Here is a 13,763-nt window from a genome sequence, read left to right as displayed (position 1 = left end):
CATACGAATTTTGATAGGAAAGCTGCTTCCGTAGAAAATACTCCTAACATTCACATTGAGCTGACTCAGAATTTTATTTCTTTATTGCTTTCACATTGTGCATATGGTATTCAAAAACCTCAAGTTGAAGATAATGATAGCTTTGAATTCTAGCATGGCTTTGATATGTTGAAGGGGAAGCACCTAACCCTGTTCTGGCAAGTAAAAACTTCTACCTGCTTGCTGTCGGCATTCTGAGGTCAGAGTGAGTGTATAGCCTTCAAACCTTACTGGTTTTAGGAGAATCAGGACTTTCTTTACTAGGGCAGGATTTTCTTGCATGTCATCCAACTCTGTCTTTCCCCCCATTTTAATGGCAAGGCACATCCTGTGGTATGATTTCCACTTTTAGAAATATGAAGACTTATAAAAGAGAAAAAAACAAGAACACAAGCCCTTAACATACACTGTTGTTTTTTAATACAGTGGTACCTCGGGTTAAGAACTTTGCTTCAGGATGAGAACAGAAATCACGCGGCAGAGGTGCGGTGGCAGCGGGAGGCCCCATTAGCTAAAGTAGTACCTCATGTTAAGAACAGTTTCAGAACAGACTTCCCCAACAAATTAAGTTCTTAACCCGAAGTACCACTGCACTGTTATAAATCATCCCACTCTAAGCTCCTGTGTGTCTAATAGGCACTGGCTGTTGAGCTAGCATGCTTTTTTTCTTTTACGTTTTGTGCTCTACTGGGTGAATCTAGTAGAAAAGTGTATTGCAGAGATTTAACAGGTAGTAGTAATAGGATGCATTTAATACATTTTTAAAATTTTGAATTAGGTTGAAGTTATTGAAGTAGCTATGATGAAATGGTTTCAAGTATGTTCCATTCCATGTGGTGTAAAAAGCTTTGTTTATTCAACCACTCACGTTTTAGTAACAAGAAACCAGAATTGGAATCCAGTGCTGTGAAGAAAAAGGTCAACAAGGGAAAAGAAGGTTCTGAAAACTCAGATTTAGAAAAAACACCACCAGGATCACCACATCCTGAAGAAGAAGATGATGCAGGAGTTCAGGTAATACCACTGGTTATATTTCCATGCATAAGTATAGAATACAACAGCCTCATTTAGAAATAACACTGAACTATGGTTTAGTGTTAGGAGAAAAAGCAACAGTGAGCCTTGAGCTTGTGTGCTCCCCTTCCTTCTCTAGCACTGCTAGGATTCTGGAAGGGAGCCATTGTGCTTCCTCCTCCTATTATTCCTACCGTCTGCATCACATTTTTAAAGAATTTCTAATCAATAAGAGGACTTGTTCTCTTTTTATTTAACTAAATTATCTTACTGGCCTTTGATGAGTGGCTCTGCCAAAAGCTTTTTCAAAATCCAAGTATATAATGCCTACTGAGTCACTTCATATATATTTTGATTGACACTCTCAAATATTCCTAAAAATTTAGTGAGTCAGAAACCAATTCTCTCTTTCCAAGTCTTGTTTAAGAACGGTCCTCAACTTCAGAGTCTTTTCAGTTGCTCTGCATCATCTATAAAGATGCAAGTTAGACATGAGACCTCAAGCTTTTTAATAGATCCAAATATTGTACAGTGGTACCTTGGTTTTTGAGCGTCTCGGAAGCCGAATGCTGAAAACCCAGAAGTAATTGCTTCCGTTTTCAAACATGCCTCGGAAGTTGAACAGGGTTCCCCCCCCCCCTTTTTTCTCCATTGACTTTGCTGGCTGCCCTTTGCGCCTCAGTTGTCAAAACATTTCAGAAGTCAAGCGGTCTTCTAGAACAGATTATGTTCAACAACTGAGGTACCACTGTATATCTCTTGCTTTCTCTTCTCTGCCCTAAGTACAAGCAGCAGCAGTTTTGAAGTGAAACACTTACAACAGAAGGGCTCTCCATCTCCAGTCACCAGGTTTCAGGGGACAATAGGCTTCTAAGCTAGATGGCTTCAAAATTGGCTATTGGGGCTGTTCAGAAAGTTGTGTTGAATGCAGAATCCAACATTCTCCATCTTTATTCTAAAAATGCAGCAGTATATACAAATTTATATTTGAAACAGGGCAACGCTTGGAAAAATGGGAACACAGTAGTGATCACTGACCAGGCGGTTTATAAAAAGATTTCTAAACTAACTTTCAGGATATAAATGCTCTCACAAGACAGTTTACAGTCCTAAAATCAAATGTGATAATATACAAAAATAGCAATTTCAAAATGCATGCATCCTGAAAAATGACCAGTAAATCTGAAGCACAGCAGTTAATGAAGTGCTGAATCGTCCTGTCCCCTCCTGCTACTGGTGGCTCTATGGAAGGTGGCTAATCCAGGAGCGGTCCCAAGTTGCACACCTGCCTCTTCATAGGGAGTTGCTGTATTACAACAATATCTGCAGGGCTGCAGGTTTCCCAACTCTATTATAGATGTTGACAAGCCATGGGGAACAAGGTAGAACCTCAAGGCACCCTGAAAGCCTCTGGTATAGGAACAGAACAGAAATCTCCCAGCACCACCATCTAGATCCATTCCCCAGAAGGGACCATAACACCATGTGTCATCCCAGACAGGATGCCATGGTCAGTGGTATACAAAACTGCTGTGAGGTGCGGCAAAACCAGCAGGGTCACTTTTCACATTGATTCCCTGGTGTAAATCATCCTCCACGGTGGTTTCTGTCCCAAAACCAAAAATAAGATAAGTCTGTAGCTGGGAACATTCCTCTTGTTCTTGGAACGTCATTAAAAATGGTAAATTTGAGATTGGGTGATTAATTTTCCAGAGCCAATGGATCTAAATTTGTCTTCTTTATAATGATTTTACCACTTCCACCTTCAAGGTAGCTGGAATTAGACCTGGTTGCATTTCTCCTGAAGGAACAAGTATGTAATCTGTTCCTTGATTCAACCTTTCAGGCATATCATAGGACCACCGGCCCTAAAGAAGCTGCATTGGCTGCCAATATGCTTCCAGTTTGCATTCAAGGCAATAATGAAAATGCTGAGACTAAATAGCTTGGGACCTCAGTACCTGGGGGAACACCTCTCCACATATATTCCTGCCCAAGAATTATGGCCTGCTGGTGGGTGGCGGCCCTACTCACATCCCACCTCTGGGAGCTGTACAGAGAGTTCTTTTTGCTGTAGTGACCCTGTTATGGAATGTTCTTGCCTTGGAGGCCCAGCTGTGCCTGTTGTTGGCTGTATTTCACCACTAAGTTAAAACCTGGCTTTTTACTCAGGCATTTGGGTCATGTGGGGGGTGGTTCAGTGTTTGACCTGCTAATGTTATTCATTGGTGTTGAATATTTTTATGCTGAATATGGCTATTATGAATTAGGCTATTACAAATTATTATATTTGTTTTTTTGGTGTGCAAGAATTGTTGCTGTGTGCCATCCTGAGATGAACTAATGGGCTAGATTAGAAATATTTAATAACTATCTAAACATTTAAATAAATAAGTAAACAAACTACATAAGTTACTTAACAGGGTCTGTATAGATACTCAGTCGTGGCAGATTTTATTAGCAAAGATGAGCAAGAATCCAATGTGCCAGGTCATTGATTCCAATGCTCCAAGTAGCTTGTCAACATCCTCAGGCTGCACAAGCTGAAAATAATGATAATGATAATAGCAGGACCACGTAGTGGTCTGGATGCATCCCTATGGGGTTCTGACCATACTAATAGTTTTCTTCTGCAAAATGCAGCAAGTAGGCACATTGATTATTTAAGGGTCTTAGATATTAGTTTTGTTGCTCTTGTGTTAAGCAGGCATCTGGTCACTTAAAACAGCTACAACACTGTGAGGATGCAGTGGTGGCAGAAAAGCAGGCTTTCATTGCCATCATCAGTGCCACATGGTAGTATGTATGACTGAATCCAGTCTGTGTTTGGCCACATTCATCATGATTTTTTTCTGCCACCTGTGCTCCATTTGTTGACTTTGTCACTTAACAACCCTCAGATCCTAATACAAAGGAGCTGAATTAACACTATGACTTTGCTGAAGACATTCAGGAGCGATCGTACTGATAGCTCTACTCATATCCTGATTCAAGAGCCAGCTAGGATTTCAATAAGATCCCTGGCCTAAACTTCTGGGAAATTCCCCAGCGTAGGAGCCAACTTCTAGGGGCTGTGGGGGCTTTGGCCCCCACAATAAAATAATTTAAGGAGGTGGGCATGAACTGCATCATGTGATCGATTATGCAGGGCGGGACTTACCTGGCCCCCCCATAATACTGTATTCAGGTTGGCACCCCTGTTCCCCAGGGATACCAGTAAACATTCTGGGTCCCTAAATCTTCTTGTGCAGACCATCAAAATCATTTCTCTCCAGAGACTGGATGCAGCATTCCACTCTAATGTCCTACCATTGATCAAATAATACTTTAACTTATTTGGTATATTTCTTGATAAATGGTAGCATGGAAATCTCTATATGGAATCTTCTAAAGTAAAATTTCTCCAGGAGGCACAGTCTGGCCTCTTTCCTGTTGTGCTCTTTCACCTGTGGCATCTGGTATATATTTCTTCTATTTTTATTTGATTTACTGCAAATTTTTAATTGTGCTTCATAATGAAAAGCAGAAACATTTCCCATTCTGTAGGGCACCTGCTTTTGTGATAAGGCCCTTGAATTCCTTCTTTCCCTCTGCTTTCAAAGGGGAATAGATTTCTCTCTCGAGGACTATAGTCCTGCTAATCAATAGGATGAAGTTTTACAATGCAGGGTGGTTTTTTTCTTTTTCAGAAGAGGCGCTCTAGCAGGCAGGTTAAGAGAAAGCGTTACACAGAAGACCTTGAGTTCAAGATTTCTGATGAAGAAGTTGATGATGCAGATGGTGCTGGAAGAAACTCCCCTTCAAATACTTCTCAGTCTGAGCAACAGGTCTGTTCATATTTATGCTCTTCAAATGGGTTAGACTGAAAATTCTTTATAACCATTTAGGCTGTAAAACATTTAAGTGTTGACTTTGCTTCCAAGGGACTTCCATCTCAGCTTGGCTCAACATGCCAAAGGAAATTAGTTGTTTAGGTTCTTAAAGGCTGTGCTCATTCAAGTTTTCTTTACAAGCCTACAATATGTAATTCAACACAATTTAGTGAAATTAATGGTCTCTGTTGTAAAGCCTAAAACTAGGCTCCAAGGAGACTGAATTTACCTCTGTGAATTCAGTGGTCTGGCTTCTATGACTTAATAAACCACTTAAGCTTGTCTCCTGCTGTCAGGCACTATAAGAACCCCTTTATGAAATTACTGTCTTGTAGTAACCAGCAGGATATGCTTTATTTTCTATGCAATGTAAATGATGGATAAAATAGGCTGAATAAAATGAAGGGCGATAATGTGAAATGACTCCTTTAACAATTTTTTTTTGTAGTAGTAGTTTTTTAATGTCGCTACTTCACTTAACTAACTTGGGAAACCATTGCTGAAAGTGCGCGCACACTTAAATATTAAATTGATAATTAATATGTTAAGTTTTCTTAAATTTTATTTTTGATGTCTTGAGCTGAATATCTCCAAGAGGAGGTGTGTGGATAAGGGGCATCAATATTGCTTTGAAATTTGATGTTTTTGATCAGCTACAGAAGAATTTATTCCTATTCTCTGCAAAACTGAGGGTGTCATTATTACTGCAAAGCTATGCAACAACAAAATGACGGCGACAACAAAATTCCTTAAGATGATTTCTGGATCAGATCTTTGGTCCAGCTACTCCAGAACTTGCTTTCCAACAGCAGTCAGCAAGATGCTTCCAAGCATGAAAGGTGGATATGAAACTGGAAGCAAAATGCTTCTGAACATGAAGATACCATACAGCCATGTGACTAATAGCCATTCATATCCTCATGGATCTATCTGATCCATTTAAAAGATACCTGAGTGACTGTTACAACATCTTGTTTTAGTGAGTTCTATAAATTGTGTGAAGAAGTACTTCCTTGTGTCTATCCCAAATCAATTACTAATCAAATTTGTAGAAAGCAGTGTGGGTTAATTGTGTTGTGCTTATTTTCTTGCCTATTAATGCTCCTCTTTGTAAAGTGGTGACTGTGAATTCTAGTATTTGGAGTGAAGAAGAAAAACGTCTCACTCATCCTTAAACGGTCTCCACACCATAAATAATTTTATGAACCTGCATTATGTGCCTTTAGACATTTTTCTCCTGGTAGAGAAAAGCCAAACCTATTGGCTGTGAATTGGTGGCTAACTTGGAGCCACCCAGTGGGCCTCATGGCCAAGTGGGGATTTGAACCTGATCTTAGTCATAGCCTGGCTCTAACTGCTATACCACACTGGCTCTTACAGCTCACGATGGCTATATATTACCGTATTTTTCGCTCTATAACACGCACCTGATCATAACACGCATGTAGTTTTTAGAGGAGGAAAACAAGAAAAAAAATATTCTAAACGAAACAGTGGATGTATGATTTTTGTGGTTCATGCTGTAGCCACAGAAATGTGATCTGACAGTGAGTTTGGAGTAGCCCAATGCAAAAATCCTAAGGATCCATGTAGATCCGTGCTTTGTAACCACATTTTAAGTGGGATGGGGAGGAAAAGCACACAAGGAGCACGCGTGGGGTGTGTGGAGAAGGATGCTGCTAATATAAAGGGAGAAGGCTCCTCTCCTCTCCCGCTTTGCTCCTTTAAAGCAAGCAGGCTCTGCTTTTCTCCCTCCTCCCCGCTCATCCCCGGCTTAGCGAGCTGAAAAACTTTGCTGCTATGTAGCGAGCTGAGTGGGGAGGAGAGAGGGACAGAGATCCTGCTCGCTTTAAAGGAGCCAACCGGACAGGAGCCGCTTACACTCGTGTAAGCAGGTCCTCTCCTCTCCCGCTTTGCTCCTTTAAAGAAGCAGGCTCTCTGTCCCTCTTTCCTCCCCACTCAGCGGCTCTTCTCCCACTTTGCTGTTTAAAAGCGAGCCACGGAGTAGGGAAGGAAGGGGTGCGCACCGACCCCTCTCACTCTCCAGGCTTCAGCGAAAGCCTGTATTTGCCCCATAGGACGCACACACATTTCCCCTTCATTTTTGGAGGGGAAAAAGTGCGTCCTATAGGGCGAAAAATACGGTACACTCATGTACGTCTTGTAAGCTTCTCATAGACATTTGGTTGCCCACTATGAGAACATAGTACTGGACTCAGTAGGCCTTTGGGCTTCTCCAGTATAGCTCTTCTTAATGTTCGTAGCTCCAGAAGCATAAGCTCTTCCTCCTTTTTTTCTTTTCTTCCAGTTCTTTATCCTTCTCTTTCAGTTTCTCTTGCTCCTTTTTAGCATGTGAAACACTGCTAAATATATATACACAGGGAATCCTTGGAAATGGGAAAAGAAGAGAGAGTCTAGGATTTATTTATTTATTATTTTGCTTCTTGGTGGTTTTTCAGACATAGGGGAGGAGTCGGAGAAAATGGGGGGGGGGGTTAATACCATGAATATCAATTCTGCCCCAGCTACCATTAATTCAGCAACACCAGAAAAGGAGTGATAGGCTATTTTCTTAAAATTTATACCACTGAACTGAACAACCATAATGTTCACCCTCATGTTGAAAGAAAGCATTATGAGTTCATCAGGATCTCTATAATCAGATTGGTTGCTCCTTTGCACTTTTTTCACCTGTGTAATTACTGTGAAATGTTTAATTGTAGGAATCTGCTGATGCTGAAGGTCCTGTCGTAGAGAAAATCATGAGTAGCCGTACAGTCAAGAAGCAGGTAATTTAAACAAAACAAAACTTCGTATCTCAGTGCTTGTTTATTTCATAATTGCTAAACCAAAAAATGGATTTCACAAGTGGTTTTCAAAACCTGTATATGCAACTGAAAATGCATGTTTAATCTGCCTATCCCACTAGATTAAATTAAGGTGATTTTTAAATCAGTGATTTAAATCACTACTTAATAATGAGCAAGATACTGTGCAAGGAAATTGGAAAATGGGAAGCTCACAGTGAAAGATCATGAAACACCACAAAACAGTTTCCTTAGACAAATAGCAACAAAATACTGGGGGGAAATACTGATTGGGACACTCCATTATTGTAATAGTGGGATCTTTATAGGGAGGTATTATTAGATTTGTATTTTTGCAAGTGTTATCATCGTGTCATGTGAATATTTGAGACTCAACAAGTTCTGCATGCTGCTTGTTCACTGCCTTTTGTTCCTGTGATATAACTCACTATTCCGACATTTAACCTGGATTAATATTTAACTCACAACATCAAATACTTTTTCTGCATTGGTGCAAGGAGGCACAAGATAGAGGCATTCAGAAACTTGCATTTTTGCTTTGAAGTATTAAACTGTGGTTAACACTACGTAGTGTAAGTTTTGCTCCAGTTTTTAGAATATTTTTAGTATAATTACTAGTTTCTGATTGCAAACATTGTTTCTTAATTATGAGTTCTTTTCATTTTTTGAAAAATATTATACATATTACTGTCATTATTTTGGTGAATAATCTCCTTCGTCCAATAAGCTCCTCTGTTGACAGTCTGGAATTGTTTAACCTCTGAAGTATCTTATATTGTGGCCTTTTTCTATTGCTTCTGCTAGATTTTGACTATCTGATGCTCAACTTTTTCTAATATTATTAAAAATTGTAGTCCCTTGATTCCTCTAGGACCATACACTCTACTTTAAAAAATGGGAGTCTGAAGGCTTGTCATACTTTATTGTAAAGTTGTTGTTAATTCTTCTCCCAGCTATGACTACTGAATTTGTCATTTGCCATAAATCAGAATGGGCCTTTTCAGTGGTGACCACCTGTATATGGAATGCTCTCCCCAGGGAATGCCTAAGGATGCCTAGTGCCATCATTGTCATTGGGCCTATTGTCTCAGTAACTCCACGTGGTACATGTCTGGGATTACCTCAGGTATTAATGCAAAGAACACACACAAGACATCTCATGCACATGCCCCTGGGGAGAGCATTCCATAGCATGGAAACATTATGTCAAGCACCACCCACTGCTCTGTGTTGGAAACAACCAAATGCCTTTGAAAATGTGTGCACTCCCATGCCAATTACGCACATAGACCCGTATCTAAATAACCCATTTCTGGTAATAAGCTGAGATCTGGAAGCATCCTGGTTGCAACTCAGTTTTAGGCCTGGCTTTGACACCAAAATTGCCTTGGTCACCCTGGTTGGTTACCAGTGCAGGGAGAGAGAAAAGGGGAGTGCAACCTTCTTGGTTCTTCAGACTCTTGGCAGCTTTTGATACCATTGGCTCTGGTGTCCTCCTTGCATGGCACTATGAAGTGGGAGTTGAGGGCATGGTGTTATGCCCTCAACTCCCACTTCCCTCAGGACAGCTTCCAGAAAGCAGCATTGGAGGGCTTCTGCTTGGCCCCATTGTAATGCTGCAAGGTATGAAAGGGTTCCTTTCTCTCCACTAGGCTCTTTAATATTAATATGAAGCCACAGTAAGAGCTGTTCGACAGTGGAATTTGCTGCCAAGGAGTGTGGTGGAGTCTCCTTCTTTGGAGGTCTTTAAGCAGAGGCTTGACAACCATATGTAAGGAGTGCTCTGATGGTGTTTCCTGCTTGGCAGGGGGTTGGACTCGATGGCCTTTGTGGTCTCTTCCAACTCTATGATTATATGATTCACTTGGTTGAGGTCATCTGGGGATTTAGGGGCATGGTGTCGTCAGAATGCTGATGATATCCAGCTCTGTGTCAACCATATTGGACGAGGCAGTGCAGGTGCTAGTCTGCTGCCTGGAGGCAGTGTCAAAGTGGACGAAGGCCAATAAACAGCCTGAATTCTGACAGGTTGGGGGCACTGTTGGGTATGTCACTGAACACCAGTTGTGATGGTTAACAATGGGGGAGAATGCTGTGTTCTGATAGATACACAGGGTTGTTCTTAAGGTTGCATGATTTGCAGAAAAATAGATGTTAAGATTCTTGAAGCTGAGGAAATGCCCAAGTGAACAGAATAATATATACCTTTATAATCCCTCTGATTTTGTAAGTTAACACTTTTTTTACAATATATGGCCTGAATTACCACAAACCAGTGTTTCCCAAACTGATCTATGGAACTCGGGGGTTCTGCGAAGCAGTCCCAAGGGATTCCATGAAGAAAAATGTGTGATTTCCATTGAGCCTCCGCAATGGGGATTAAATGCAGTACTTGGGCAACTGTATTGGGAATCCCTTCCCCTTCTTTCCCTCCCTCTCTGTGCTGTTGGGAAACCAGGATGGCAATGCTGGTTTCCCTCCACAGCCTTGCTACTGGGTTAAATGTACTGTTCAAGGAATTGTCCTTGGAATCCCTCATTCAGTTGCAGCCTGACGCAAGGGTAAATTTTACTATGGGGATTAATTCTGCTCTTTAGTAAAGTGTTGGCTTTAGCACTCTCATAGAACCAACTTTCAATATTGTATTCATATTTTTAATACACTTTGGGGTGGAAATCCTGTTAAGACTATTGAGGGATAATAGGTCCCTTCAATTATTTACTATGAATCCAGTATTTTTTAGTGCATTTTAGGTTTCTGTTTTGCTTTCTCTTCTATTTTCTCTTCTAGAGCTTCCTGATAGCCCAATAAGGAGTTTTAAGTTGTCACTGAGGAATACAGTGTTCCCCAGTTGTTTGTAATTTGTGTTACACTATTTTTATGAATATTGAATATGACACCAATAAAATATAATTAGTTTGTCAAACTAGAGTCATATTGAAATCAATTATTAACTTTATTTCCAGCTAAGAGTTGGGTGTGAGACCAATAGTGTCCGAAATTCTTTAAAAGCCTTAGAAGGAGGAAACTGGCTAGGGAGAAGGTTGGATCTTTGGACATCAAGGGAATTAAGTGTATACTAAAGGTGGAAATAGAGATTGCCACCTATTGTGGGTATCTTGAGTCGGGTCTAAGTCAGTGATGGATCTGGCAATGATCTTGGGCTACTGTACATGTTGATGCATACATGCAGTCACTCCAGCCTATTTCTGATGACTTTACACTGTTGTAGATTGGCCAGGATATTTAGTGTACTCAAAAGTGAGGATGCTGGCATTCCACCACCAATCTGAGTGTGTGTAAAATGTTCCTGAAGATGTTGTGGCACCTTGAGAGGGGGAATCATTGGAGAGGGCAGTGGGTGCAGCACTAGAAAGGCATGTGCTTGAAAGTAGTAGCAGTGCTGGCCCCAACCCTGTCCTGAAGTTGAAGGAATCATGGACCCCAAGGGTCATCTAAACCAACCCCCTGCAATGCAGGAATCTCAGTTGAAAGTATTCATGACAGATGGCCATCCAACTTCTGCTTCAAAACCTCTAAGGAAGGAGAGTCCACAATCTCCCATTCTATTGTAGAAAGGAGTCTTTCTGGACTGACCAGGTGGCTTGTAGTTGTGGTTTCTTGGGAACAAACAAGTCTTGGTTAAGCTAGTCGACTTTGGTCAAACTATGGTTAAACTATTCAAACTATGCCTTAGTGTTTGGTGCACACCAGGTCAAAAACTTTAAACTAATGTTGTGCCTGGTGCAAGTGACTTGGTTTCCTGGATGATGTTGATAATGATAATTTATTTATATCCTACCCATCTGGCTGGGACATTTGGCTGGTCTGGGTCTTTCCCCTGAAGAGGGTGGCATTGCAGTGGCACATTTCCTCGAAGAGCCGGGGAAAATGGCATCATTCAGAAACTGATCTGCAAGGCCTTCCTGTACATGTGGTAAAAAAGAATGATGAACATTCTGACCTCCTCATCCCATGTCCTCTGAGAGTCAAGGGATGCTATAAATTGGCGATCCTATCTGTCCTCTTCAGCCAGCAAAGGCAATAGTTTTTAAAGGTTTGGGGAGGCCATTCTGGAGGGTTGCTACAGCTGACCAACACATCATTTTGCTAGTTCATTGCACTAGAAAATGGAGCAGATGGAGGCAGATTTCAGAAGTCCTACTGTGGATCTGGAAAGCCCACCTCTTAAAGAAGGTGCAGAATACACACACAAACACAAAAACACCAAGGTCAGGGATTATTGTTTCTAGGTTAGTGAAAACAGAATGGAGACTTCAGGGCACCATGTGGGTTGTTAATCAGATGTTTGCACAGAAAGTGCTAATTACCCTGAAGCCATGAGTTGCAAGTTGCAAGCAATAGTCCTTTCTTATGGGCAGTATTGGGTGTTGATTGCAAGCTCACGTGAAAGTTTTTTTTGGTCCAATAATAGTATTTTTCCCAACAATTGCTGGGTATCCCTGTTTTTAAACAAATGATATATAAATGGTGCTACAATTTAAGAAAGTAAATTGGTGTGCGGTGTATGGTTGGTTTAACTTTGTTGCTTCCTTATTCATCCTATTTTAGATGTTAGTAGGGTGAACTGGCCTGTGGTCACTTTAAATTTCCTCCTCCTTGGCAGCAGCTGCAAAGCTACCTGCCTTGTGAGGGAGGACATAGAGAGAGGCAGGGAAAGAAGTCTATTGGTAGGCAGAGTTAGGAGTGAGTTTATGAGACAAAGCACCAATGAGAGCCACTGAGCCATGGGAACGGATTTGTTTTTCTACTTCTCTTGCCACATGGTTTCAGTGAGCATCTGGGGCGAGGCAATAAACTATATCAGGTTTGCACATAATAAGCCAAGCTTCATAAGTCATCCACAAACCATGGCTTATGATTGTGGTTTGTTGGGAAGAAACAAGCTATGGAGAAACTACAGTCATACCTCAGAAGTTGAATAGAATCTGTTCTGGAAGTCTGTTCGACTTCCAAAACATTTGGAAACCAAAGTGTGGCTTCTGATTGGCTGCAGGAAGCTCCTGCAACCAATCGGAAACCGCGGAAGCCCCATCGGATGTTTGGCTGCCAAAAAAAGTTTGTAAACTGGAACACTCACTTCTGGGTTTTGATCGTTTGGGAGCTGATTTGCTCAGGAACCAAGGTGTTTCAGATCCAAGGTACGACTGTACTGGGTTGGGTTTACACAATGGAACAAATAATGGTTGATCTAAACAAACCATACCTTAGCATTATGTGGAAAGCAGGCCAGACTTCAGGATGAAATTATACCTTAAACTGTATCAAAATCTGAGGTTTTCTTTCTGGGTTTTTTTAAAAAAATGTTGAAGTTGCAGAACGTGCCACACAGCCTGCATAAATTTATTTTATTGACACTTAGTATTGGTTTAAGATTTTTGGTCACAGTTTTAGCCTTATTAAATGTTATATTTGGGGCATTAATTTAATTTGGCTGCTCTGCATGCAAGGTCACTTGTCAGGATGAATTTAATTGCACCGTTGAGTAAAACTAACATCATGAACAATAACATGTTAAAACTACTATTAGAAGTGAAAGGTTCAGTTTCATACAGTTTCTTATTATCAGTGCTAACAATATGGAAGTATAAAGGCTGTTAAAACACTACTTGAACATGTTACAAAAACCACAATATAAAGTTGCCAGGCACCAGCCAAAAATAATACATATGGCATTCACGAGTGCAGTTGCTAATTGGCTGCTGCCTGAGAAAATGGTACACTTGGCTTCTCCTTAACACTGTTGGTTTGGCTGGAAGCCAGAGTTGGGGTCAGCTTGTTGTGAATGAAGCTGCATGTGGTTAGGGAGGAGTTAAAATGATTCATGTCTTGGGTGTTGTAATAAGTAGTGCAGAATGTTCATGGGCAGACAGATGTAGAAAACCTTTTACCTATATCATTCTTCCCCTTTTCTTTAAAAAATGCCATACAATAAACTTTCCTATTGTTAAATTCCAATCTGTGTTACATTATATATAAGTTGGAGGTG

The 13,763-nt window shown here is 40.8% G+C and overlaps 1 protein-coding gene across 8 annotated transcripts in view; it reads left to right on the top strand.

The window, feature by feature from the left end:
- The window catches only part of CHD7 (chromodomain helicase DNA binding protein 7), a 143,265-nt gene that overhangs the window by 81,008 nt on the left and 48,494 nt on the right, over positions 1-13,763 (top strand). For all 8 annotated transcript variants that reach the window (XM_083450882.1, XM_083450875.1, XM_083450881.1 and 5 more), the window contains 3 exons: positions 915-1,053; positions 4,743-4,880; positions 7,649-7,714. In XM_083450882.1, the coding sequence (XP_083307008.1) occupies positions 915-1,053; positions 4,743-4,880; positions 7,649-7,714 (343 nt within the window). The remainder of the gene's footprint in view (positions 1-914; positions 1,054-4,742; positions 4,881-7,648; positions 7,715-13,763) is intronic.

Source organism: Podarcis tiliguerta (assembly GCF_965153285.1).
Source record: "Podarcis tiliguerta genome assembly, chromosome: 7".
NCBI classification, from domain to species: Eukaryota; Metazoa; Chordata; class Lepidosauria; order Squamata; family Lacertidae; genus Podarcis; species Podarcis tiliguerta.
The sequence above is the reverse complement of the archived record's forward strand: the minus strand, read 5'-3'. Positions and strand labels throughout refer to the sequence as shown.